This window comes from Mustela nivalis (genome assembly GCF_964662115.1).
Source record: "Mustela nivalis genome assembly, chromosome: 6".
Taxonomy (NCBI): Eukaryota; Metazoa; Chordata; class Mammalia; order Carnivora; family Mustelidae; genus Mustela; species Mustela nivalis.
This window is the reverse complement of record NC_139025.1, coordinates 92420987-92448340: the sequence shown is the minus strand read 5'-3', so window position 1 is coordinate 92448340 and position 27354 is coordinate 92420987. Positions and strand designations below refer to the sequence as shown.

At 43.9% G+C, this 27354-nt stretch overlaps 1 protein-coding gene across 1 annotated transcript in view; it reads right to left on the bottom strand.

Annotated features, from left to right (window-relative positions):
• Positions 1-27354, bottom strand: part of RYR3 (ryanodine receptor 3) — a 502250-nt gene that overhangs the window by 63889 nt on the left and 411007 nt on the right. The window contains exons 58-66 of the mRNA XM_082736877.1: positions 25673-25788; positions 25047-25114; positions 23971-24092; positions 20421-20470; positions 19958-20018; positions 17683-17921; positions 16208-16289; positions 7398-7528; positions 1113-1433 (exon numbers count right to left, since the gene is read on the bottom strand). Coding sequence (XP_082593003.1) covers positions 1113-1433; positions 7398-7528; positions 16208-16289; positions 17683-17921; positions 19958-20018; positions 20421-20470; positions 23971-24092; positions 25047-25114; positions 25673-25788 — 1190 coding nt within the window. The remainder of the gene's footprint in view (positions 1-1112; positions 1434-7397; positions 7529-16207; positions 16290-17682; positions 17922-19957; positions 20019-20420; positions 20471-23970; positions 24093-25046; positions 25115-25672; positions 25789-27354) is intronic.

Below are 27354 nucleotides of genomic sequence, written 5' to 3'. Positions count from 1 at the left end.
GGGAGCTGAGGGAGCCCGTCCTTCCAGCTCCTTCCTTCCCTGAATCCCTTATGAACTACAAAGTCGAGCTTCTTAACAAAGTGTCTTGGGGTTTTTCTTCGGCTATTTTCTTGGCAAGATTCTTGGGCTAATAGGTAAGAAAGGAACGTCAATTTTATTTACTCATACGTTCACAGAGGCCTGCGCTATTTAGTAGCTATGAGCACCTAGAATATTTATCATTCTGAGCTCAGTTCATTGCAGAGACAGGAAGGGGGTGGAAACTTTTCTTCCCTGGTCTTGCAGAGAAATACCTCCTCATTTGTCCAGGAAGGTAAATATCTAGGGTTGGGCTAATAGCTCCCTTTGGTGCAGCCCCTGGGTTTCCTGGTCCAGGAGGTGGCGTGGGTGAATGGCTACCACAGAGCTGTCTACATGCTGTGGGTCCATCAAAAACAATGACCTTGCCTTGGCTTTTGTCCCCTTGGACTCTGCTTTGACACAGAAGACACTAAATATTCATGATTTCCTGACTGTGGGAAGTGTGGTCATTCCTTTTTGAAGTCTTTCCTTTTTCTTTTTTCTTTCTTTTAGGGTTGCTTCATGAATAGAAAATCAGGTAACAAAATTCATTAAGAGACTACTGCATGCGAGGAGATCTAGAGGAATACTGAAATGAAAACCCAAAAAACCCAAAATGATGCTGTTGGGAACCTAACGTAGGGAGTGTCTTAGAAAGTATAACATGAAATACAAATGGTGGCGACTTGCAGTACAGCCCAGAATGGAGTGAGTCTCATACGTGTACAGAACACACAGGAGCACTTATGGGGAAACTATGGACAGTTATTACTCAAGGAGCAAACAAGATGATTAAGTACCAAAAGCGAATAAAGCAATGAACATCTGAGCCAAGCAGAGTGTATGGAGAAGGGCTTCCTGGAGATGCGAGGGACCTGGCTGAGCTGGGAGGAGACAGGAGCATTTGCTCCAGGAGGCTCTCCAGGGGGTAACTTTTTCCTGGGAACGAACTAAGAGGGGGAGGGAGACTAGTTTAGAGATGGACTGAGAGATGAAAAGAGAATGCAGGCCTGGGGGAACAGGTGGGCGGGGGGAAGAGGCATTTGTGGTACCTGCGATACGTTTCATCCAGGACGCCTCATCGATGCCTAGGTTGTTGTTGATGATTTTCAGAATGTTTCCCAGGATGACACTGAGGTGTTCAGATGTGACCTTGGTGCACCAGGGCCCTGTGCTGGGGGGCAGGTGCTCAGGCCCCCGCTCCCACCAGTAGGACAGGTAGTTGCAGAGCATCGGCAAGATCACCTCGATGACGTGGGGCATCTCTGTGTACCGGGCCCCTGACTCAGCCAGGTCGCTGATCTCCTTCATCAGGCCTTCCAGCTGCGGGATGTCAGGACACATCTCTTCCACTGTGTCCGGCATGCCCAGAACTGACCAAGGGGGTACAGGGAGAACACAGGCACAGGAATTCAAAAGCACAAATAATGCAACCCATTCTATCCGTCCTACCCTTCCTCTGGTCTTTTAGACTTTAAGCAGTCACCCTCAAGCCTCAGTTGAGTGAGCACTGGATGTGGGGGAGCTTCTGTCCTCCAGGTGTCTGTGTAAAGATGACAGCTTCCAGAGGCTGGGTTGGCTTCCTGGAAGCCATACTTGATTAAAACGCTTCAACTTAAGGCCAAAGGAGCATAACAGAGACAGGTGAGAGACACCTCCTAAGACTTCCCTGAGATGCAGCCTATCTCTTGGATTTTCCCTTTCTGTCTTACCACACGCATGGCAGAAAAGGTGATACTAGATGGAGAAAAGCACCTACTCTGTGTTTAGGTGAAACCTCATAGTTCAGTCACCTGGATCTCCGTACTGTTTGGAAAAAGAAAAGAAACCCCTCTCATCAAATATTCCTTCAGCTGGACCAGAGACAACATTACTTTCCATCTGATTGAGATTTTGGGGGAGAAAACAATTACACTTGTGTTAATGTCTGCATTTACCACAGAAGTTACTCATGAGGTGACAGGTGCTAAGGCCACCTGTCAGGCACCTAAACCTTTTTGTTTGTGAAGGCTTCTGTGCAAGGAAGAGTGAGTAAACCCCATCTTTTCCTTTCACTGAAGACTGCGGTCACTTCACTGGCCATGGACAGACAGGTCAACGCAGTGACAGATGAAGTTCAACATGAAACCAAGGAAGGTTGTTGGATACAAGAATCGCAAACAGCAGCCAGGGGCTACATGTCCTGTTTCATTTAAGTGAAAAGACAGGACAAGATAGGAGGAGACACCAGCAGTATCCCAAAGTTCCTGATGGATAAGAAGATAACAAGGACTCTGAAAGAAGCACGGGCCCAGAGCTCTGTCTCCTCTAACCACCGTCCCCTGCCCCCATCTGCCTGGGTTGGGTCAACCCAGACCTGGACAGGGATCATAGGCAAACTCTACCCGCAGGCCAAACTTCTCACATGTGGCCAAAGCAGGGGGCCAGGGAATCTGAGAAGCCATAAGCAAATGTGGAGCACTTTTCTGGAACATCAGTTTCACTAGATGACTTGAGGAAAATATTTCTGATATTTGGAGAAAAATACAAAGTTCTCATGGATTTCTAAGGACAAAGCAGAAGACCTCAGATAAAATGTTATCTTTTGTGAAATGGGTTATACCTGTAGGCCCTGTGCCACTGGGGTCATTGTGGGCTAGAAGTCTCCCTCCTCAAGATTTTAGGTATGTGGGCATTGAAGGATTAATGAATAAGAGAGGTCACAGCAAATTCTGTGGCCTTTAGGAACACTGGTTTTGGTTTCTCCCTTGATTGTACTTTCTGGAGCGGAGATGTGGAGCAAGGCTGGCTGGCTGGCTTGGAGACGACGGGTCTGTGGCTGAAACCAGCAGGTGTGTTGGATGGCATGAGCAGTTGCAAGCAAAGGACGCACAGGAGCCTCCTTGCTATGGGGCAGGCCCCACGTTCTTTGGCTAGCCATGACCTCCTGCTGCTGTCACTAAAGTGGAAGGCATGAAGGGACCAATGTCCTTTAAAATCCAGACAATTCAAAGGATTAATAGCATGAAAGCCAAAGAATGGGATGCTCCTTTGATTTACAGGGGAAGGGAATTCTGTGGGTCGGATGTGGTCTACTCCCAATGTGGATCCCAGGCAAAGACCATCTCCTGTACCTTGTAGCAGAACCACCATCGTGGGGGGGGGGCATCGAAAAGGGGGTCTGCAGGAGCCTCCCAAACAAAACCAATTTACGCATACCAGGAGTTGTAGACAGAGAAGTCAAGATTTCTGTCTTGAAACCCAGCACACAGACCAGTGCCAACGGCCATGGATGCCGCTGAAGTTCACAGCTGTTTGCTCTCAGATAATCAATTGTGTGTGTGTGTGTGTGTGTGTGTGTGTGTGTGTGTTTTACATGTCACACTGACAATACATCACCATGTATGGTGATGACAATACATCACCATACCTCATGGACACTTTTCTCCCCTACCTAAGAAAAGAGTTGCTTCAGGGTGCTGCCCTGTAATCATTGTAATGACCTTTAAAAGTAATTTATAGGTAATTGGTCCTTGAGTGAAAGAAACATTTGTGATTCAGATGGTGTATTATGCTTCAAACGCCACATAATAAACTCATAGGATGAAGACTGCTGAGTTATGTACCTGAAACACAGCCTCAGCTGAGTCCTGTTGGAATCCAACACAAGACTGTTGGGGTTATCATTTAAACACACTGTCCTCTCACCTTCTACATCAGTGGTTCCCAAACTGCGGTCCTCCCACCAGTAGCAGCTGTATCACCTGGGAAACTCATTAGGACCGGAATCCAGCTTTGCTAAGTTAGAAACTCTAGGGGTAGGGACTCAGCAATATTTGTCTTAATAAGTCTTCTGCATGATTCTGATGTATGCTAGAGTTTGAGAACCACTGCGTAAGGTTCTCAAGTCCAATTTTCTTTACCAAGCAGCCCTTCCCCAAGGAGGAGGCATCAGAGAGTACCACCTCTTTGTGTAGGCAGCCAGCTGACATGGGAACTGGACCTCCTGCTCTTTCTGGAGGACTATTCAATAAGGGTCTGGAAATAAACTGGCTGGAGACTAGGTTATCTTATTTAATATCTAATTAACAGACCACTGCCATGCGTAACCAGAGGGTTAACTAATTTTGAATACCTGGAAGATACCCAGTATTAAGCCTTTTCTAGGCTTATCTTCGTAATTTCTGGATGAATCAGAAAATGCTCCAGGGCCTTATAACACAGTTACTAATATGAGTAACTGCTGGCAAAACACCAACTATCAATTAATAAAAATGTCTGATGGACTGAACCCTTGATAAGTCAGCTCATATTATATTTCTAAACTAAAGGCTCACATCATTTGTCACCCTACCTACACCTCCTTCATCTTGGTCCCTCAGGCCACTCACTTTGTTTAATGAATGAAGTCTACCTTCTTAGAGTCCATTAAGCCATCAGTCATCCTCTGGCTCCAGGCAAACCCGATTATGCCAGAATACATATTCATGTACACTCTACTTTTCAAGAGCCACATACATGGTCAGCGCTCCCTCTGTTGATTAACTGAATGATGGAAACCATGGGCTCAGGGGACTTAGGCACACCCCACAGTGTGTCACTGATGGATGAAAAACTATGTCATCTCTAATCACATTCTTCTCTCTTTTCTTCCCTGTGGAGTATGCAGTGATTGATACTTATTTTTCATTTATGGATATGTCTTGTTAAATAAAGGTAAAGTACATGAAGTAAGAAGGAACATATTTCTAATAGCCCTTGAGAAGAACAATGGGACAGTGTCGTGCCCTTCCTTCCCAAAGCTCATCTAGGACTTCCCCCATCTTTCTCAAGTCCTCATTCTGTCTGCTATTGTACGTCTATGAGCTCAAGAGCAGAGGAGGTCCATTTCCCAAGGCACAGCTCTACACACTGGTCAGACAGAGACACAAGATCTCCTCAATCACAGCTGGAGAAGAATAAATGGATAAATATCTAGCATTGTCTTGATTGGGCCCATGTCCCTTTGGAGCTGTGGAGCAACACTTGGGCTGGCCTATGTTTACGGATGTCACAGCTCTTTCTCAACCAGAGCCTGCTCAGTTGCTCAGCTCCCGAGCGAGCTGCAAGATGTGACTCATACGGTATCAGGAAAGGGCAGAGAAAAACAAGGTTAGAGATATATTTCTGCTAGGGGAGAAAGGGTGAGGGGCAGCTGAGAGGGGGTGGGAATTTAACTTAGAGAAGTCACAGGAGACTCTAGCAAGCTGAAGCAGCTGGGCAATGTCTCTTTCCTGACTAACTTTGAGAACACTAGTCTCCACTGTATTTATTTGCGATTGGGACCAGAAATTCATTAAGTGGCCTTGTCTAAATTGCCCTGGTCAGCATTTCTGGGGGCAATGTGCTTCTTTATCTGAAATAATGAGAAGCAGGTGGGAATAGAGCCACTGTGGCTTAGCGCTCTACATTCTTACATGGAGAAAAGAAGGTGACAGAGGAGTGTGCCAGAAATTACCACACCATGGGACTAATCAATACTAAGAACAAATATTTTCTGAAAATATTGATAGACAGTAACATCTACTATTAATGTCTATCAATATTTTCAGAGAATATTGGTTCTGAATAGAACAGGTTCTGGTTTGAAATGATTTAGTGTACTTTTTTCTTCCTTAATATTGACTAGTCCCATGATATGGTAATTTCTGCTTCATGTTACATCAAATCATTATAGTTCTTTCTAATTGGAGTCCAAGCATGATTCAAGCTCCCTTGTTTGAAGCTCCTCTCTTCTATTCCATTGACTTCCAGTAGGATCACAATTTATCCACATAGGAAGGACTCACCCTTGAGTTTCATATCTTTGTGAGCTCCTATAAGTACTCAAGTGTATATATATTTTTTCTCCTATTAATCTGTTTCATTGGGTGGGGGGGTTCTCAGTCAACAATAATGAAGAGTAGAGAGAAAATTACTTTTTCCTCTCCTATGTAGTGCTGAAGCAGTCACAGACAACATGTAAATGAGTAAGTGAGACCATATTCCAATAAAACACTATTTACAAAAATAGGCAGCAGCCCAGATTAGGCCCATAGCCATAGTCTGCCTACTGCTGTTCTAGAATTTAGTATGTTAATACTCCTGTTAACTTCTCTTTCTTATATAATTTCAATCCTTTCTGGTGGTGTTTTTTTCTACCTTTTAAAATTTAAATTCAATTAGCCAACATATAGTACATCATTAATTTCTGATATATTGTTCAATGACTCATTAGTTGTGTATAACACCCAGTGCTCATTGCATCACATGCTCTCCTTAATGTCCATCACCCCTGGTTACCACATCCCCCACCCCACTCCCTTCTGTAAACCTCAATTTGTTCCCCAGAGTCCAGAATCTTTCATGGTTTGTCTCTCTGATTTCTTCCCATTCAGTTTTCCCTCTTCCCCTATGATCCTCTGCACTATTTCTTGTATTCCAAATATGAGTGAAATTACATGACAATTGCCTTTCTCTGACTGACTTAGTTCACTTAGCCCAATAAGCTCCAGTTCCACCAACGTCGATGTAAATGGTAGGTATTCACCCTTTCTGATGGGTAATATTCCATTGTATATATGAACCACACCTTCTTAATCTATTCGTCTGTTTAAGGGCATCTGGGCCCTTCCACAGTTTGGCTATTGTGGACACTGTTGCTATGAACATTGGGGTTTATATGGTCTTCTTTTTACCACACCTGTATCTTTGGGGTAAATACTTAGTAGTGCAATTGCTGGGTCATAGGGTAGCTCTATTTTTAATGTCTTGAGGAATCTAATCTCCATACTGTTTTCCAGAGTAGCTGCACCAACCTGCATTCCCACCAACAGTATAAGAGGTTGGTATGTTTCTATGTTTTCTTTTTTAAAATGATAGACCACATATGGTTATCATACTTGGAAACACAGTCAACTCCCTGGACTTAGAAAGTACAATTAGGTTACTAATGTACATGTGCCCCTTATGATGACACTCTGGAGAGAACTAATAAAGAAGTCATGTCCCCACATGCAGAAGGGGACTTAAGGCCCAGGGCAGACTAGAGAGCCTAAGTCTTTAGGATAGAAGGGATTTAGAAATCAACCACACTGTCTCATTTTACAGAAGAGTCCTGAAGTCCCAACGTCTAGTGGTAACAAAGAACTTGCCTGTGTCCATTTTTCCAGTAATATGGAGACATACAACATGGACCCTAGATTTGACCTGCTGGCCCCCTCTCAGAGTATATAAACCAAAAGCGCTGCAAGGCTGCTCTTCCCTGCCTGGGTGACCTTCCTTCCTCGCTGCTCTCCTCTCAACACATGGGTTGGTGACCTCTGAGGGAAGATACTTACTAGACCTCTCCCTGGGGGTTTTGGTGTTGAAGACCGAGAGTGGATTGTAGCGATTAAGCGTGGGCTCCAGGAACGCCACTGGGATGGCAGCTGCCAGTGAGGCCAGACATTCTCCAAGGGCAGGACGTTGCCTAGAAACAAAGAAGTCCATTTAGAAGTGGTGTCACCCCATGCTGGCCCTGTGCATTGTGGACGAGGCCTCTTTCCTAAAATGCTTCAGGCCATCTCCCCATGGATTACTCTATTGGACATCCTGGGATCCTGGGCTCAGCAAGATTACAAGCACTTCTCCCTTCCCCATCTTTCCCTGAACACTGACCAGTGGTGTACAATGGTCTTTCCACAGGGACCCTGGTTCTTAAACCTGGTTAAGGCAATATAATAATACACTTCATAGCTCTGTTCTTCTCTTGCAGCATTTCTGAGAAGTTTCGCTGTCATCCAAATTGAATTTGACCCCTTCTCTGTTCTCAAATTGTTTTGAAATCCGTGTAATCTGTGTCTATTCCCTGCTTTGGATGGAGCTGGTGTCAGCCAGTGGGAACAGGAGATAATAGGCCCAAAGCACCAAGAAGGCACAAAATAAAAGACCTGCCTTGCAAGGGAAACAACACATCCTGAAGCACATTGCTTGATTTAGAGGAAAGACCTCTAGTACCTGTTACTTCTCACAAATATTCTACACAAATATTTGAGAGTCCATCATGGATAAAGCTCTGGGTCTCAGTCTTTCTGGGAAATGAGCAACCAAACAAGAAAAATATGCTTAGGATTTCCTGTTCAGATTTTTAGTTCTCCAACTGGAAGAACTTCTGCTTGCTTGCCTGCTAGCCAAGTCAGCAAACATAAGTAATGGAACCAGCCACAGGTTGGTCAAAGCAGAGCTGGTACTGAGACAGTGCCTCCCCCTCCTGGACCTGGGTTTAGCCTTGGAGTTGTATTGGCTATTTCAGCAGATCCTTCCTGCTGGTGAGTCACACAGTGACAGTGTGGGCTGGAAGGGCCCTGTATGGGTGCTGACATCTATTGCTTTCTGATGAAAGAGAGACCAGAGCCATCTGTTTTTCTGTCATCATATCTTTGTTCTGTCAATTACTGGCATTTGATCACTGTCAGACTACACACCTGTTAGGTGAGTTACACAAGTGATGTCAGTTCCCAAATAAGGAGGAAAATGTCTTTAAAGTAATACCATGAGTCCTTTGTGAGACCATGATACAAAGATAGTGGAAAATGCTGACGATAGGTCTATAATTAAGAAGTGGATGGGGCTTACAGTGTTCAAACATCTTGTTCACCTTCCTTTGTGTCTGACCAATCAGAATGAGTGCTGATGTTGTGTGCATGAAGCCCACTACACAGTCCTTGGGAGCTGAGGGTGTCAGGCTGCATCTTGGGGGATGTTATGGAACCATCATGGGGAAAACGGCCAGCTAGAGAGGGCACAATTGGAGCCAGAAGCAAATGCTTACATGCCTACCTCTGTTCTATGGAAACAAGAAGGTGTTCAGCCCTCAGGGTTCCCTTAGATCCCCCAACCAAAACCTGAACTGAAAGCTGCATTAATTGCCCTTCACTGTGATAACAGCCAACAATTCCAACAGCATCAAGAAGGCAGCATGTCAAAGTGTAGGGTCTCTGGATGTGTATAACAAGTATTTACTATGGGGTGGCTAGGGGACCCACTGCCTCCTGAGAAATAAGCCAGACTCTGACCATTAGTCTTTGTCTTCCAGAAAGTAAAAAGCTTTCTCAGAACACTGAAGCAATGCGATAAGATAACATATTTATGGTCTAATTACAAGAATTAGGATCAATGGGCAACTTCATTATAGCAAAGAAAGAGACACACTTGAATTGGCTTAAAAATGTGATCTTAATTGGTCCTGAGAAAATAACTTGGTATGACTATCTGGGGAAGAATCAGAAGCTCCAAGGGTCTAAGAACTGCTGAGAGGCAAGGGAAGTTTGCTGGACTGGAGGGAGGCGGGTGGGTGAATGAGCGAGTGGAAAACTGTCTTGGAATCCATCCCCCTGCCCCCATCTTTTGTCACCAAACCTATGAAAAAAGTCACATTTTGATTTATTTAAAGGACAATTAATATATGTGGTTTTAATCCTCATCTTCTATCTTCTTAGGCTCAACTATTTAAGGGACTAGCTGACAGTTTGCTTAGCTGTGAAGTGTTTGAGCAGAGAACTCTAAAATCAGCCTCCAGCAATCAAGCAATCACTTCTTAGGTGATGGCACAGCCTAATCCTTGCACTGGAGGTAGGACTGAGATTCCCCATCCGGGTCTGCTCTGGGGGAATAGCAGCCCTCAGACAGAACAGTCCTCTGTGTCCTGTGTGTCCACCTGCAGGATGCACCGCTGCTGGACTATGAGGGAGTGAGGAGTGGGCTTCTCTGTGGGGATCTTCGGCACCACGGCCTCTCTCCTGAGCAAGTCTGTTTCAACCAACCACAGTGGCCATTGAAGAGAGATTTTACTGCCTCAGTCTTGCCTTTCTGGGAGGAGGAAAGAAGGAGCTAAGCTTTGAGGGTGAAGGAAATGCCATTGGGAGAGCACAGATGAATGAAAATCTGGGTGAAAATCAGGATGACAAGGGGGTAAGGTCAAATCTGAGGCAAACTCAACTTGGCCCAGCAAGACGAACCTTGGAAACAGCTGGGCCTGAGTGGCCTTGGTGATAACTTGACCCATTCTTCTTCTCTTTTCTCTTTCTCTCATCAAATTAAAGTCCTGATCTCACAGAGGTGGATTTCTAGAAAGTTAGTCTGATGCAAAGGAAACCTGTGGGGGCAAAAGCCAGTTTTGCAGTGTTGTGCTGCCCTGGGGGCATGCACTCCCCATGTTCTCTGATATTAATTACTGACAAATCTGAGTCTCAACCAGCTCACAGCAGGGCGTTTTCTAGTCCAGGGCGCACAGTGATGCTACTTAGCCATTTGGCCAACAGGGATAAGCAACAGTTTTCCTTGTTTCGCTGAGAAAAGTTCTGTAAAAGTAAAACCCAGAAGTTTGCCAATGACCTTGGCCCGCAGGCTCCTAGAGGCACTGAGCAAAGGCCTACAGTTAGGATGCTTCTCTGGTCATTAGCGCCCCCCAGGGGGCAGTGTGGGTATGCACTGAGCAGAACGAGGGCCACTGAAACAGGTCGAGCAACCAAACGGTCTGCTTGAAGAATTGCTCCCTGGATATGGAACTCTCTTTTCCCCCTTCAGTTCTTACTGCCTAGCATATACAGTATTTTTCACAAGGTAAAACTTGGTCAACAGTGACAGATTAAAGAGGGTGCGATTTGTACTTCAATTTTTGTTACTTTCTAATTTGATAAGTGGCAGGCTCTCCTTGCCCATCTCTCAATTTTATTTCATTGATCCAGATCTAGCTTCTCAAATGTCTGTTGTTAGGGATCCAGACAGAGGAAGGCATCACAGTAGTAAGATGTATGTCTTGTTCGTATCTGGTGCTTTGCAATTTTGAGAGTTCCTTCACATATGTTCTAAAGGATGCCAAGGAGAGGAAGTACTATGTAGCAGAGGGGCAGAAAGGGGAGGCAGGCCACAGCTCTAGACCAGCAGTACAAGTCACCTCAGAGGTTTAGGGAAGGTGTGCAATGTTTGGTCAGAAACAATCGGTCAAAGGTGGCAGGGTAGGAAGGAATAAGTATCTCCACGGTGTGAAGGGGAGAAACAGTTTTCATTTGAAATAAAATGAAGTGTTGAAGCTTAAATCATTTTCCAAGTTTCACTTCTTGACCAACCTCAAATGCTATGATTAAAGTATCTCTGCATCAAAGAAGGCAAGTATTCTCAGTGGTTAAATGCATAAGAGCCTTTACCCTTTGCTAAAAATTTGTTGAAAACTCTGTCAGTGACCTCCAGTTGTCTCAACTGGAATATTCCAAAAGAAAAGTCTCTATTTTGTTTCAGTGACTTCCTTCTCTTTACCGTCAACCCTATCACTGGGGTGTTTGGAATCTTTCCCACCCACGGTACACACACAAGATGTAGTTAGAAACCAAATATTTAGCAGTTCCCTTACAATCCTGCAGACATTCGTTAGCCAAGGAAACTTTAGCAAAAGGTGGCAGAGAAATGGTGCACTTGAAGTTTCCTCCCTAACGTGCACAAGAAATGGGGGAAAAATTGGGAAGATATTGGGATCTTTGCTGAAATGAGAAAATGTGTGATAACATCAAGCCACAAAATATGGACCTAACCAAGTGGGGACACTGAAACTGAAACATACTTTCTGGGCTAACAGCAGAGTGTAGTCATCTCTGGAAGTAAATGAGGGGATTCTGAGGAGCTCAGAATATGATCTTGTGCTTGAAACAATGAAGGGTGGAGGTGGGGCTGGGAGACCAGCTGGGGATGCAGGATCAGGTTCATATTGCGGAGAGGCAGGCAGGACAGAGTAGGGAAAAAGTGTACATGACCCCTCCATTCAAGTGCCCTGGACTCTGAGCCTGGAGAAGCCACTGGAGGGGAGGTAGAGTAGAAGAGTGAGTAGTGACCTGTCCTATAGCTGCTGACCCAAGTCTTCTACTGGATGGAATATTACTTATTATTATTAATATTACTTATTATTATTACTATAATATTACTTATTATTTTTTAAAATTTTATTATTTAATATTCTATTAATTTATTCATTTGACAGAGAGCAAGCACACAAGCAGGGGGAGAAGCAGGGAGGGAGAGAGAGAGAGAGGGAGAAGCAGACTCCCTGCCAAACAGGGAGCCCAATGTGGGACTGGATCTCAGGACCCTGAGATCATGTCCTGAACTGTAGGTAGACGCTTAACTGACTGAGCCACCACCCAGGTACCTGGCATAAACCTACTTTAAACTTTTTTTTTTTTTTTAAGATTTTATTTATTTATTTGACAGACAGAGATCACAAGTAGGCAGAGAGGCAGGCTGAGAGAGAGAGGGAAGCAGGCTCCCTGCTGAGCAGAGAGCCCGATGCGGGGCTCGATCCCAGGACCCTGGAATCATGACCTGAGCTGAAGGCAGCGGCTTAACCCACTGAGCCACCCAGGCGCCCCCATAAACCTACTTTAATTGACTATATAAAAGCCCTATGTCTTTAGGATGTGCTAAAAATTTTACCTGTGACCTCTTACCTGGGCCACTTGCTTACTTTTGTTGGGGGAGAACCAAAGGCTAGAGGTGGATGCACCCTAGAACTAAAGGCACTGTGGGTAGAGTGAGGGAGTCCTGAGCCAGCTTGTTAGCTATGAAGCTGGATGATGTTTCTTCCCCATAAACTCCTTCAACACACACACACACACACGCACACACACACACACACACACACACACATGCACAATGCTCCTTTCTACTCTTGAGCACTAGCAATGTAGCTAATGAACAAGAAATAGTTGAGAAACATGGTTCTGAGGGAGAATTATCCAGGGAAAAATACATAAAAATTTGTTTCAATACATTCACAGAAAATAAGGAAACTAAAGAGAGTCAGGAACATGGAGAAAGTTTGAGAAATACCTTCTAAACCCCAAATAGGAAAGATCAGGTAGCTAAAAGTTACTTGGGAGAAAGGGAGAAATGTGTAAGGTTAAGAAAAAGCCAACAAATACAACCTCTTCCTAAATAACAGTAGGCGGAATAAACTCCACAATAACATAATAAAGTGAAAGATTTGTAAAAAAAGGAAGACCCAATTCTGAACACTGAGGGGGCATATTAAGTTCTGAGGAGAAGCAGAGGGGGCTGATACAGAATAAGTAATCCTGGAACATATTATAGAACTTAATGAGCTTCAAGACTGAAGAAGGAATCCAATGAACAGCCAGCTTCTCCCCTCCCACTGCAAAGTCATGTATAAGTCAGTAAACAACCTGGCCTGGGGCATCGTCAGAACACAAAGAAGCAAAGTCTATATATGCTTCTGCGGGGGAAAAAATTATGACCCGAGGATTTTATACCACAGAAATTGTTCAAAAGTCGAGGGGGAATATTCCAAAATATGCAAGGATTCAAGAGTATCTAAGAACTCTTACAGAACCAAGTACTTAATGATGAATCTGACCAACCAAGACACAAATCAAAATAAAAAATTTGGAATGGGAAAATCATGGTTTAAAAGGATTGGCTATTTGGTGAAACCTTACAATACAAACTAAGGTAAACAACCCAGAAAATTTTGGTCCTAGAATAGAATGTAAATGTTATTATATAAAGATTTTATTTATTTATTTGACAGATATCACAAATAGGCAGAGAGGCAGGCAGAGAGAGAGGGGGGAAGCAGGCTCCCCGCTGAGCAGAGAGCCTGATGCAAGGCTCGATCTCAGGATCCTGAGATCATGACCTGAGCTGAAGGCAGAGGCTTTAATCCACTGAGCCACCCAGGTGCCCCAGAAATTATTATTTTAGAGAGAGAGAGAGAGAAAGAGAGAGCAAACACATGCACACGTGTGTATGTGTGTGAATGGGGAGAACTGGGGGGGGAAGGGCAGAGAGAGAGAGAGAGAGAATCTTAAGCAGGCTCCACACCCAGTGCAAAGCCCAATGCAGGGCTCAATCCCACAACTCTGAGATCATGACCTGAGGCAAAATCAGTAGTTGGATGCTCAACACCACTCAGGTGTCCCCATTTTAAGAAACTATATAGCAAAAAAGGAGATGTAGAAAGGAATAAAAGTGTACTAAACTTGCTTACCTTATTAAAGTAGAAAGGTAATGATTATTTTATCTAAATAACAAATCTAAAAGCTGGAGTAGAATGAAAAAGGAATTCAGTTTTTAACTTCATCCAACAGGACAAATTTGCAAAGCAATATGGATATTATGATCCTACATGTATACAAATGTACATGTGTAGAAAATATCTGGAATGACATATACAAAATTGTTAATAGTGGTTTCCTTTGGGAATTGGATCAGCTTACTCAGATTCAAGATTTCTGAATTGCATTTCTGCTACCAAAATGTGCACTTGTTTAAAACTATAGCTAATCTGACAGTTGGAGAGGATGTGGAGAAAGGGGAACCCTCTTATACTGTTGGTGGGAATGCAAGTTGGTGCAGCCACTTTGGAAAACAGTGTGGAGATTCCCTAAAAAATTAAAAATATAGCTTCCCTATGACCCTGCAATTGCACTACTGGATATTTGCCCCAAAGATACAGATGTAGTGAAAAGAAAGGCCGCCTGTACCCCAATGTTCATAGCAGCAATGGTTACAGTCGCCAAACTGTGGAAAGAGCCAAGATGTACTTCAACAGACGAATGGATCAGAAGATATGGTCCACAGATACAATGAAGTATTACGCCTCCATTAGAAAGGATGAATACCCAACTTTTGTACCAACATGGATGGGACTGGAGATTATGCTGAGTGGAATAAGTCAAGCAGAGAGAATCAATTATCATATGGTTTCACTTACTTGTGGAGCATAAGGAATAACACGGAAGATATTGGGAGAAGGAGGGGAGAAGTGAGTTGGGGGAAATCTGAGGGGGAGACGAACCATGAGAGACTGTGGACTCTGAGAAACATACTGAGGCTCACCAGGGTGAGCCTGGTGGTGGGAATTATGGAGGTCATGTATTGCATGGAGCACTGGGTGTGGTGCATAAACAATGAGTCTTGGAACACTGAAAAAATAAACTAAGTTTAGAAAAAAAAAAACCTAACTAAAGCTAATCTGACAACTGAGAATGGCAAAGGTCCAGTACTGTATCACATAGAAACCCATTAAACACTAAAGCAAGAGTCTCATGTCCCTTGAGCTTTTAGGCAAGCTTTAACCACAGAGACTCTGGAAGCTATCTGGAAGCTGTGATTTTGAAGAAACAGACATTTTGTCAGCATTTTTTTTTTTTTTTTGTCATTAGCACATGATTTAGCTTGGCTATACAGTATTCCTTCTCCAATCACATACATTTACTGGCTCTCTGTTAAAAAATAAAATTCAACTGAGTGAGTCTGAAGATCTCATGGTCTTTAGGTGATTCATGAATCTGGCAACATTCCATCTAGCAAGTACCGGAGTGCTTGGAGGAGATGGTACAAAATGGAAAGTTTTTATAGGAAGAAGAGTGGGGCAACAAAGTTATAAGCCAAGAAAAAAAAAAAAAAAGGTTTTTCCAGGCTAGGTAGCTTTCCCTTAAGGGGAAGAGTTGGAGGTCTTATCCTACAGATGACCTCATCTTCCTTTAGGGGATGGAGAGGGCCCTTGTGACAGATTACATCATTGGCACCTATGAGAAAACTCCTGACTTACCAGTTAAGATTTAGATTTCTGCAGGAGGTTAAAACTGCAATTGGGGGGGCACCTGGGTTAAGTGTCTGCCTTTGGCTCAGCTCATAATCCTGGGATCATGGTCCTGGGTTTGAGCCCACATGAGGCTCCCTGCTGAGCAGGGAGTCTGCTTCTCTCTCTGTCTCTGCCCCTCCCGCTGGCTCATGCTCTCTCTTGTTCTCCCATGAGCTCTCTCAAATATATAAATAAAATCTTGAAAAACGAAACTAAATGAAACTGCCATGAGATTAGGTATTAAGCCCTACTTTTGGTGACTTGGCCTGGCCCAAGTAACGCCAGTTAGGGCCTGTGGTTTTCTTTTCAACATAGTTCTACAGAAGTCATAAATCGCACTAGCTTCATTACATTTTAACATTGCCATAAACATTTAATAACCTAGGTTCAAAATCACCACCCCATTTCAGTGAGCATTTTGACTTTGCTGTACTGAAAAGATGTTAAGTGCTGAAAGATGGTAAGCAACATTTTTCTAAGCCTTGCACGTGTAAGCCTCTTTTGTTCACTAATTACCTTTCAACGTAGATATTCTTTCCAGTCCCAAGGGAGTAGAGGCTGCACAGTATGTGGTAGCATGAAATCTGCACATCGCCTACTGGAAAGAACAGAGAAGAGCAGTCATTATCATGCTTCAACCCCAATGCTTCACCTCAGGCACAAGGAGAGGGTCCGCCAACAGAAAACAAGCGCTGGCATCACCCAGGAGCTACACAGAGTGTGCGCATGCACCCCGCATTGGCACCTCGTGATACAGTCCCCTTCTCCCCAGATGCTGCTTACTGAACTGGGGGACAACCCATTGACAGGAGAACACCTTCCACTGAGATATCTCTGCTGCTTTGCCGGCTTTTGGATGTGAATCTCATCGTTTTTCAGGAAAAGACATCATTTGACCAAGGAGATCCATATGGGATTTTTTTTTTTTTTTCCCCAACAGAGGGAGCCATGAGGGTTAAGTTTTAGGTATAGTAGTACTTCCTTTCTCTGAAAGGAAGAATGCAGGAAATCTGAGGTTTGACTGAGTCTTTTGTTAATTTCCTAGGAAGATATGTTGAGTGTCCCTACCTCTTTAGAGACAGACCAAACTTTCTCATGTCCACCTGTCCCAAGTTCTATGATGGACATTTTTCAAGAAACAAATTATATGATTGTGTCAAGTTTCCTGAGGGAAGGGGATGTTCCACTTGGGGATCTACAGAGTTGAATCCATCAGCTACATGCCGCTTCCATGTCTGGAACTCAGAATAAAGCAGGGACTAATTGAACATAAGGAGAACTAATTTAATTTTTAGGTTTTCAACAAGGAAGGGCATTCTTTCTATGATGTGAAATAATGAGTTCGGATGTTCTCCCATCCCTTTGACCACCTCCAAGGAAATAACTGATTTTCAGTTGTTCAGGGATATAGAAGTCACAGCATCAACTATCAACAGTTTGTTAAACTGAATTAAATGACGTGCCAACATTTAAAGTGTGAAATTGAGCTCGGTGGCAAAATAGCTGCACTAAGTGGCTGTATGTGGTACTAAATGGAAAGTGAAATAAAACCAACTAACTATGGTCTTCTTCTGAAGGCTCAGATAATGAAAGGTTTGTGGCTTTCATTTGCTCCTGGTATCCAATGAATAAATTAGGCTTCTTAACAGGGAAAGTGGTATCTGAAAAACCCTGGGAGCGAACCTATATCCCCTGCTGGATTACTCAGATAACCTTTTCAAATTAAGTGGGAACACAATGGCTGACAGCTAAGCCAGTGGGTGGAAAATTCTGGTCCTGAATAATAGTGGGGGAAAGATGAAATATTATATACTCAAATTGGAGGATTTCTGCTCCTCTAAGTATTTATTACTTCATTTTTAAACCTAAGAAGTATGGAATAATTATCTCTCTGTTCTATTTTCAAGGTCAACTCAAGTGAATGAGTCACACGCTTCTGATCTGGGGCCCTCTGTGCACAGAAGTCCATGGTAGACAGTAATAGGACTCACAGAGTAAATCCACCCCGAACTGATGCTGAGCAACGTGCTCAAAGATGGACGTCAGGATGGGGAGCAGAGCCACCGTGGTATAGTTAATATTCTGAGACACGCCTTTAATCTGTGTTCTGGAATGGGTAAACTTCCCCAGCTTCAGGTTTTCCGAAGTCTTCTCTAAGTCTTCTGCAGCATTTTCAAAGAATGCTCGTAACCCGGCCTTGACCAGCTCTGAGCCTGACTTCATGACAGTCCTGTAAGCAAATGATGTTCAAGACCAGAAGCATAATCATAATCTAAACCTTTGGCCTAAACCCCCTTCTTGTAGCTGGTGACTTGCAGTTTAATCCAGGCAGGCATTCAGCACTCCAGTCAACTAAAAACACTGAGTCAGAAGCGGAGAGAACAGTTAGCATCTAGGGAATCACCCGGATCACACAATCCCAAGGCGGGGGGGCGGGGGGGGGGACAACAGGATGGTGTTCTCTGTTGGATGGCATTAGCACTCCACTCTTTGGGAAATACAGGGGAGGGTTTAGAATGAATGATTTTAGTCATCCCTTATCAATATAGTGTCTCAGCTGGCTATATTCTTCCATAAATATCTAACTAAAAGGAAAGAGAGGTGAGGTTTTCTTAGAGTTAATTAGGGGATAAGCTACTTTTATAAGGAGTAGCTGGAAATATTAGCTCTCCCATGATGCAGGACCTCTTAGAGAGAAGAAAGAAGTCAAGTGAAGTTTAGATATCCATTAGCTTGCAGGGATGTCTTAGCTTGGAGAAGGGGAGGTAAGCAGGACAGAAAGCGCCCTTTAAAACAGAGAGCTTTTGGGCGGAGGGTATGTGCTATGGTGAGTGCTGTGAATTGTGTAACACTGATGATTCACAGATCTGTACCCCTAAAACAAATAATACATTATATGTTAATTAAAAAAAGAATATAAAAATTTCAAAACAAACAAAACAGGAAAACCAGACAGCTTCATCAGACTGCTGGAAAACAAAAACAAAAACTATAGAAATGTGCCCTGTGGGAATAGAAACTAGCCTCCCCTTAAAACTATTTTTTAAAACTTGCAATTGGAACAAAGCTTACAACTCAACTATTATTTTCCATATTTCGACATCTTATTCACAAGATTATGACAGGCTTGCTTCAAGGACAGATGCTTTTGTATCTACAGCATTTTCAAGATAATCAACCAACCAGAAAAATAAAAACAAAGAAATGAACTCAGTGAGGCTTGCTCCTAATCTGTAAGGAATCACGAGCTATCTTTGTAACTTTCTAGACTTGGGTTTTGTCAGGAATGATTATCAAACATGCTGACCTGTGTTTTTAAAAGAAAAAAAGGCAGGGGATTCTCTCCCAAGACCGTCCACATGCTCCTGGGAGTAAAGATTCCTCTTCCCAGCTGCAAGGGATCTGAATCCCTTGGGGTGCCTTGGCCTGATGGTATGGATTTGTGCTGTCCTAATATCACCATGTTGGTTTCTTGTTTTATGGGTTTAGGCCCCTCAAATCCCTTTAATTATCCTTAACATGATTTTGGTAACCATTCGTAGTTTGTAGTAGATTTTCATCTTGTGGCCAGTCCTTCAGCTGGTTTCTCTCTTCTGTATACAGTTTTGGGAAGCATGTCCTCCTCCCAACTGTGACAAGGGGCTCTGCTTGACGAGTGTGTTCAAGAAAGCTCCCTGTCTGTCCTTGTTACTCCTTCTCTTCCTGCTCTCATCAGATCAGTTATGTTTATATTACCACAACTTACACATACATGTGTTAAGACTTCCTTCCCTTTCAGCCATCTTATCTGCAAGATCCTCACGCCATGGGTTCAAACCCATCTTTGTCTCTGATCTTTTAATCACACATCGCTACCCTCCCTCCTCGGCTGCTTGGGATTCAGAGCACTATGGATACTTACAGCCCCAGGATACTTACAGCCCCGCCACCCATCAGGCAGCTCGCTTTCTTTTTTGTGTGGAGAATGAGGGACAAAGTGGCACTTTATGCTATTATATATTTTATCTTCTGAAAGATGAATTTCTCAGGAAGGGAAGACAAGAATTGATCAAATGCTCAGCTTTTAGTGTGCAGTACATGTCATGACAGTGGCTCTCCATCACGTGAGCAGAGAGATGAAGAGTGCTAATGTCAGGGGAAGATTCATCTCCCTCCTGTCTGCCCTCCCCTCCCCAGCTCCTGCAGAGCAGCAACGTGTCTTCTCAGCCAAGAGAGGGTCAGAGAGGGAGTCTTAAGAAACTACTGGAAAACACCGAGCAGACTTACCTTGTGTCAAGTGTCTGAGCTAAGATGTGAAGACAGCTCACCATTGTAGTAGAATCGCTCCCTAGAACCAAAAATATCACCAGTGACTCCCCAAACCCTCAGCCTGTCTTTTAAATGCGATCTTAAGATGCACAAACTGCAGACCAACGTAATTAACCACCAACACACAGAGTGCCAGACCTATGCGCGGGAACAGTGCATTTATCTCTGGCCTGACACGTCTGCTGTTTGATGGATGTTAGAGGCAGAGCTTAAAACATTCACTGGTGTGGAAAATTTGAGCTGTTAAGGGGTAGAGAGGTCATTTATCATACTTCAGACCAATTTTCTATGGCAAATTTAGGTGACACCTTCGTCCTAAGGCTCAGGTTGTCCAGAGGCACCCGTCATGAAGGCAAAAATGCCAAGTTACGGATAATTATAGGGAGGAGCGAGGCTTTCAGCAATACTTCTCTTCACTTACCAAAGAGGGAAATCCTGTGTCGAACAAGAGCAGCGAGTTTGCAGAAGAGGCTGAAGCAGAAAAGAAGGCGAGTGGGAAAAGCACAGAAATCCGAGGACTGGTTTGTACCCACCCGCCCCCAGGCCCCCACGCTTTATAACAAGGAGCACAGAATGGATCTCTAGGCACATGCACTGTGTTCCCCTACAAGGCTCCCCTAGACCACACTAGGAAAATGTGTGCTCCCTGCCGTCTTGTTTGAGAATCATGAAGTCACCTTGGAGGCAGCCCCGACCTTGCAGGAAATAATCCTTCCACGACAACTGCAGGATTCAGCAGTGACCAGGTTATTGCAAACCATCCTCACATACAGAGTCTTATGTGCTGATATATTTGTCTGCCTGACATTCGGGAATAAATGAGGATTCCGACAGGGATTGTGCTTTTTCCACCGTTGCAACAGACTGCAAACCATTTTTCAACCTTCGCTGGGGGTGGGAAGATTTAGTTGGGAGGTGGGCAAGTTGGTGGGAACAAAAGATTAATGGTTCAGGGATGGGAGACACTGTGTTGGACAAAACCATTTTAGGAAATTAGTTTTCTCTCTTGTTTCCTATTAGTCTAAGGGTCCGATTGAAGGGCTGTCCTAGCTGTGCCCCTCCCTGGAAGCTGGGAACCCCATCTGCTAAGCATTTAGTGCTTTTCGACCCTACCCCTGCTTTCAGCCATCTTTTCTATCATGGAACCCTTTGGAGGTCCAGCTGTGCCTTAGCATCTGCTTTCCGTGGTGTCTGGTAGAGAGTCTTGTGCTGTTAGGAAAGAGCTCTGTAAATGCCTCTGAACACGCCACTGATGGGCCCTTACCCACTACAGCCATGATGTGACCTGTACTGCCAATGGCTCTGGGGAGGAGAACGCTCAGAAGTCTGACCCTATCTGACACTGGCCCAGTTAGGCAAGAACTTTGTGATGCCTTCAGCAAGCAGTCCTTCCTGATGGAACACAGAGGGGAAAGAGACTAAAAACACCAGCTCCGGGCCAAGGGCTTCCCAAGCTGAGACTAAGCGGAAGTCCTTCCCAGCTTCTCATTCGTAACTTGTGGGCTTCCTGACCCACACGGGCCAGAAGTCTTTTCAGGAACAGCTCGGACGGAGAAGAAATACATCTTGAGTGTTGGCAGAGAGCAAAACTCGCTCACCTGTATGTACTGAAGAGTTGAATCACTCTACTGTACACCTGAAGCTAGTAATACACTACACTTTGTTAAAGGGCTAGAATTTAAATAAAAACTTAAAATAAAAAAAAACCCTAAACTTGCTCACCTTTAAATGCTTTTTAGTGAATGCCCTGATTTTACTGAGCTGTCTACTAGACAATCACAGCTGAAGTCCCCTGTGGGCAGTCATTTATTTCTGCAGTGAGATAAGCTGGAAACCCTGGCCTAGAGCTTCAGAGAACTCAGAGTTAGTTAACAGAAACTGGACAGCCTGCTAGTGTGAAATTAAATAGGGACTGCTTTTTTGCTCTTCCCTTTGTGTCCCCTTTTAAAAGAGCTATGTATTTGATTAAAAAAAAGTAAAATCATGGACTTGCGGGAGGAGGGAGAGCCGGGAGGAACAGGAGACCCACAGCTCTGCCGTGACTAGCTGGGCTGTCCTGGTGAAGCTGCATAACCACTCTGGGCCTTGGTTTTCTCATCTCTAAGTAGAGAGTAATCACAAGATCCTCTTAGTTTTTAGAATTAGGGGCTGATCAATGCTGTTATTTCTGGTGAAATGCTTCAAAGCAGACACATGCTCTGTATAAATACAAAGTAACATTTTTCTAACCAAAGCAGATGGTGGAGTTGTTTGATCCTAATATTAACAGGGTTCTGCTTGCTGTCAGCAGGGCTTGCCCAGGCATGCCAAAGCCAGGACCTGAGGTTTTCAAAGGCCCCTTCCTGGCCCCCCAAGGAGCAAATAAATGCACTGTTCTTAGCCCAGTGTTACAGAGTTCCCCGGTGCCTCCCCATCTCAGAATTTGCAAGTGACAAATCAAAGGGACCACAGGGCAGAGAGTATGGTAGCCCTGGTGAATGGCAGCAAATCAGAAGAGGTGCAGTGGTGGAGAAGGGCATGGACAAGAGGGGTCTGGAGGTGTGAACACATTTGGTGCAGACGCTACTGCTTCTGTGGGAGGGCAGCAAGCACACCGATGGTTCTGGAAGCTATTTGCAAGGCTGATCAGATGCAGGTTGCCTTCCAGCCGTGACAAATGGTGACTGGCTGAACAAATGTTACATTTCCATGAATTAACAATCTCACAAAAATAGATGAGGAAGACAGACACACCTGCCCTCTGTTGGATTATCTGAATATCTCACTTTGCCTCTCATTTCCTGAACTTCTTACAAAATACACCAGTGCGTCCTGAAAATATTTAGGCAATCTTTGGTCAGCAACGGGTGTTAAGTGTATCTCATTTTGATAGCATGGGCTCCTCCTTTCTTGATAAATGAGAAGAGGTAATGACTGCAGAACAAATGGAATTCCACATGGATAGAGAGGACTTTCATTCTTGCCCTAACTTACTACTACCGGGTCACTTTGGGCACCAACATGCACCTGACCAAACCTCGGTGTCCTCATCTGCAAAATGGAAAGAATATACAGGTGTTTCTTCGAGCATGGTGATGTTTCACAATGATGTGCAAGAGTTACTGCCCACTGGTGTAGGGATGAAAACAGCTCACTGTTAGCTTTGCACTTAATAAATGTTAGCTAAATCCTGAGATTAACTATCATCACAAGGATGGTGGCATTTAATGGGTGGGCCTTTATAAATTATCTTGTATACTGTCCACCATCAATGGCTACTAGGGAAAGACTTAACTGCTTCTATCATAATTCTTTACTCTTTGCCATTTAGATATCTACCTCATTCCCTGTCATTCTCAATCCAATCCGGAGAAGACCAGAGGCATGGTGGAACCCATCTTTTAGTCTGATCAGAAAGCAACCTCTTTGCTCTCCTCTGTCTTGAAGTATTGACATGTTATGTCTAGTGTAATGAGAACAGAGGCTGGTGTTTCTGAGGAACATTTTTCTTTTCCTATTAGGAATTTAAATTGAATTGTGTTGCTCTGGATTTCAAATATCGGATCATCCACAACAGGACTTTTAAGATTGAATTCTTTAAAACAAATTTAAACTGAAAAAGCCTGATAAGAATACGATTGAAAACAGCATTAATCTGTTTCTTCTCAATGTTGTGTGTTTGCTTGTTCAAGCTTCAGGACTGACTTTGCATTTTTTCTAAATGTTATTTCAGGATAAAAGTTGATCTGAGTATATAAATTTTTCCCAAGCCCTATTGATACCTCCAAACAGCACACTTCTCTTGGTTGCCAAAATAATTCACAGATAAATATGAATATAATTACTTTCAAAACCAACATAACCAAAACCTCTGGGCTACCAATCATTGGGCCACAGTTCATTTCTCTGAAAGAGTCACCATTCAGTCTCCAGGAATCTGGGGTTTTATACAACGCACATTGTCACCATGACTTTCTCTTTTGTAGACTCACCTGGCCACCATTTCTTTCTCCTTATGAGAGGCATAGCCGCTGCTGCTAAGGGGCTTCAGAGGGGATGACAGGAAGTAGAGGTGGTGATTGGTGAAGTACTGGTCAACCAGTGGGAGGAGAACCTGGAAAATCCACCATAAATTAATTTCTAGGAAGCTAACCAAAGCCCCTCCTTCGGTTCCTTTGAAAAGTTCATTTCTTGTGAGCAAAGAGCCTCTGAACATAGGTCCTGGAATTTCTAGGAAACTCTACCTGGTGCATGGAAGTTTCCAACACATTTTCCTCTCATACACACCTCAAACCAGAGGCCCTAGGAATATGGGAATGGAGATGGCTACTGATGAAGGGTCGCAAGAAATATGCATACGGCTGAGTCAGAATTTTCAGGAGAATCCAGGGGGTACATCTGTGTTTAGTCATGCCTTCTTGGGCACAGCTTCCAATAGGATCACTTGGAGCCTGGCCTTGTACTACCAACCTTGAGCCTTCTGTCTTTGCTTCTCAGGCAGTTACCCCAAGGCCTCGCATGCATTCAGTCCTCTGAGTAGGGTTCTATAGCAAAGACTGCTCACTGATACCCAAAATCATTCTTCCCTTTTCTCTTAGCAACAGAAACCCCCATGTTTTACCTGGGCATGGGGTCATCCAGTCAGAGAATGCATTACCCAGACTCCCTGGCAGCTAGGTAGATCTAAAAATGACAGAGTTTCAGCCACTGGGAAAGAACTTCAAGCGAGAAGCAGCTTGTCTTCCTCTCTCCTTTTCCTCTTTCCCACAGATGTGGTACAGGTGAGCCCATCTGGACCACACTGACAGACAGCACAGCTTAGGAGATGGTGGAGCACTGGAAGAAGAAGTTTCTGGGTCCCTGGGATGATGGTGTGGAGCAGAATGGGCTGCCTGCCTCCTCAGACCACCCACCTGCCTGTGGACTGTTCCACAACAGAGAAACACAAGCCCATCTCATCGAAGCCACTGGAGTTTCAGGTATCTTTGTGAGATGAACTTAACTTGCACCCTAAATTGTACAGATTCTAAGAAGAAAGTAGTTTGGTTAAATGTAAGGAATCACTTACTTTGGCAAAGAATTTGATCTCCTGGTCGTGGGGAGACTTTTCTGTTTTTCCACTGCTGACAATGGCTTCTACAAAGACAAAGGTAACACAAAGTTGGCCACAGTTAAAGGAAACAAAACCCAAAACAGTCATAGCATTTTAGAAACAGAGCGGCTTTTCTGAGGGCCATGGAAGGGCCATTTGATTTCACAGAGTATCTTCTGTTTTACAAAGGACTTTCCAACTGTGCTGGTGAGTTGTGTCTCATGTCAATTCTCTCAGCTGTTTCCCTACCCTTTCCTCCACTTTAGTGATGAGAAAGCAGCTTCAGAGAGGTTGAGTCATATGCCCACAGTCACAAAGCAAAACAATGGAAGAGCTACAATAGGATGGGTTATATGAAAATGACAAATGGCTCAATCAAACCCTGAAACCAAGGATGAATCAGATTTTTTTTTTTTTTTAAAGAGGGGGACAAAATCTCAGACATCATTTCCCCCCTCAAAACCATACGACGTCTAAATGAATCACGAACAGCTATAGTAGGAAAGCATCATCCCTTGGTAAAGGAATACCACATTGTTTTTGAGAGTACAAGATATTAAGGGAAGCACACATTTGGGGGGGTATGTCACAATGATACTTACCCAAATGGGCAATAAACTCTTGGGCGGAATCAACATATTTCAGGATCTTCTTCAAAAATTTATAGGCAAACCTCTTTTCCATGGAGGAGGCATCCAGCTCCATATCCTTCACACCTCTAGGTTGGAAATGGGTAAACCCCAGGAAGTAACAGAGATGACTATGTGACTTTGGAGCATCAGCAATCTTATCTGTGTTTTCTTTACTTTCCAAACGTTAATGGCTATTCTGGTTTAGTGACCTGATTAGTCGTCTCACTGATAACCCCTTGCTTGCACTTGGAACCTGCCTCTGGGAGCATTCCACACCTGCGCTAAAATAAGATCTGAAAAGATTTTTCAAAATATCTTCTTCATCATTCATTCAACAAATATCGAGCAGGGGATCAATCAGAGAAGAAAACAAAGTCCCTGCCTCTGTGGAACCTATACGCGTGTTGTAAATAGACACACATACTACATAAACCGAAGTATAAATCGTGTGGGATGCGAGAAGCTAATTAGCATTATGAAAAAAAGAAAAATCAAGCAGTACGAAAAGGCCCAAGAGAGGATGAACGGGGAAGGCAGTCAGTGCTGGTTTCATGGAGAGAGGACACTGCAGTAAAGGTTTGGAGAAGGTGAAGAGGTGAGCCATCTGGACATCTGGGGAAAGAACTTTCCAGGCATATGGAGCGGTGGTGCAAAGATCCTGAGGCAGAAGCATGCATGCTGAGTTGAAGGGATATGCTAGTGTGGATGGAGGGGAAGTGAGAAGCATGAGGTGGTTAGTATATCATTAGGGACCTATGGGCCATCCTCAGAATTTGGCTTTGGCTCTGAAATGGGAAGCTATGGAAAGTTCTGACCAGGGGAATGACTTACATTATAAGAGGATTACTTTAGTTGCTAGGTTTAAAACTGACTATGGGGGATAAGTGTTGAAGTAGGGGGCCCGGGGTAGAGGCTCTTTCAGGAAAGATGGTGACGGCATGGAAAGGGTGTAAAAGGGTTAGATTCTGGATATCTTTTAAAGGTAGAACTGGGTGCCTGGGTGGCTCAATGGTGTAAAGCCTCTGCCTTCAGCTCAGGTCATGATCTCAGGATCCTGGGATGGAGGCCCCGCATCGCATAGGGCTCTCTGCCCAGCAGGGGGCCTTCTTCCTCCTCTCTCTCTGCCTGCCTCTCTGCCTACTTGTGATTTCTGTCAAATAAATAAATAAAATCTTAAAAACAAATTAAAAAGAAAAAAAAAAGGCAGAACCATCAGGATTTCCTGAAGGATTGGATATGGGTCAGGGGAAAAGAGCAAAGGTTTTGGCTTGAGCACCAGGAAGAATGGGCTGCCATGGAGAGATGGGGAAGCTGAGGATGGAACAGTTCAAGAAGTGGGTGGTGGGAAATGAGTTCTCCTCCCTGATGGGCTCTTGCTTCCTCATCTGCACACCCAAGCGCCCTCCGTGGGGTCTAGCACATGGTAATTATAGCTACTAGGATATGTTTGCTGAATTCAATGATCTTTTCCCTTTCCCTCTCATCTCCTTGAGTTCTTTTTTAGTTGTGGGAAAGAGGAATTTTTCATTTCTGTGAGCAAGTTATTTATCAGCATATCACAGTACACATTCCCCTGGGTGTTAAGACCAGGATTAAAATGACCAAGGGAGTATTTCTCAAATGCTTCCCCAGAGGCAGTCTCCTGCTGTCTG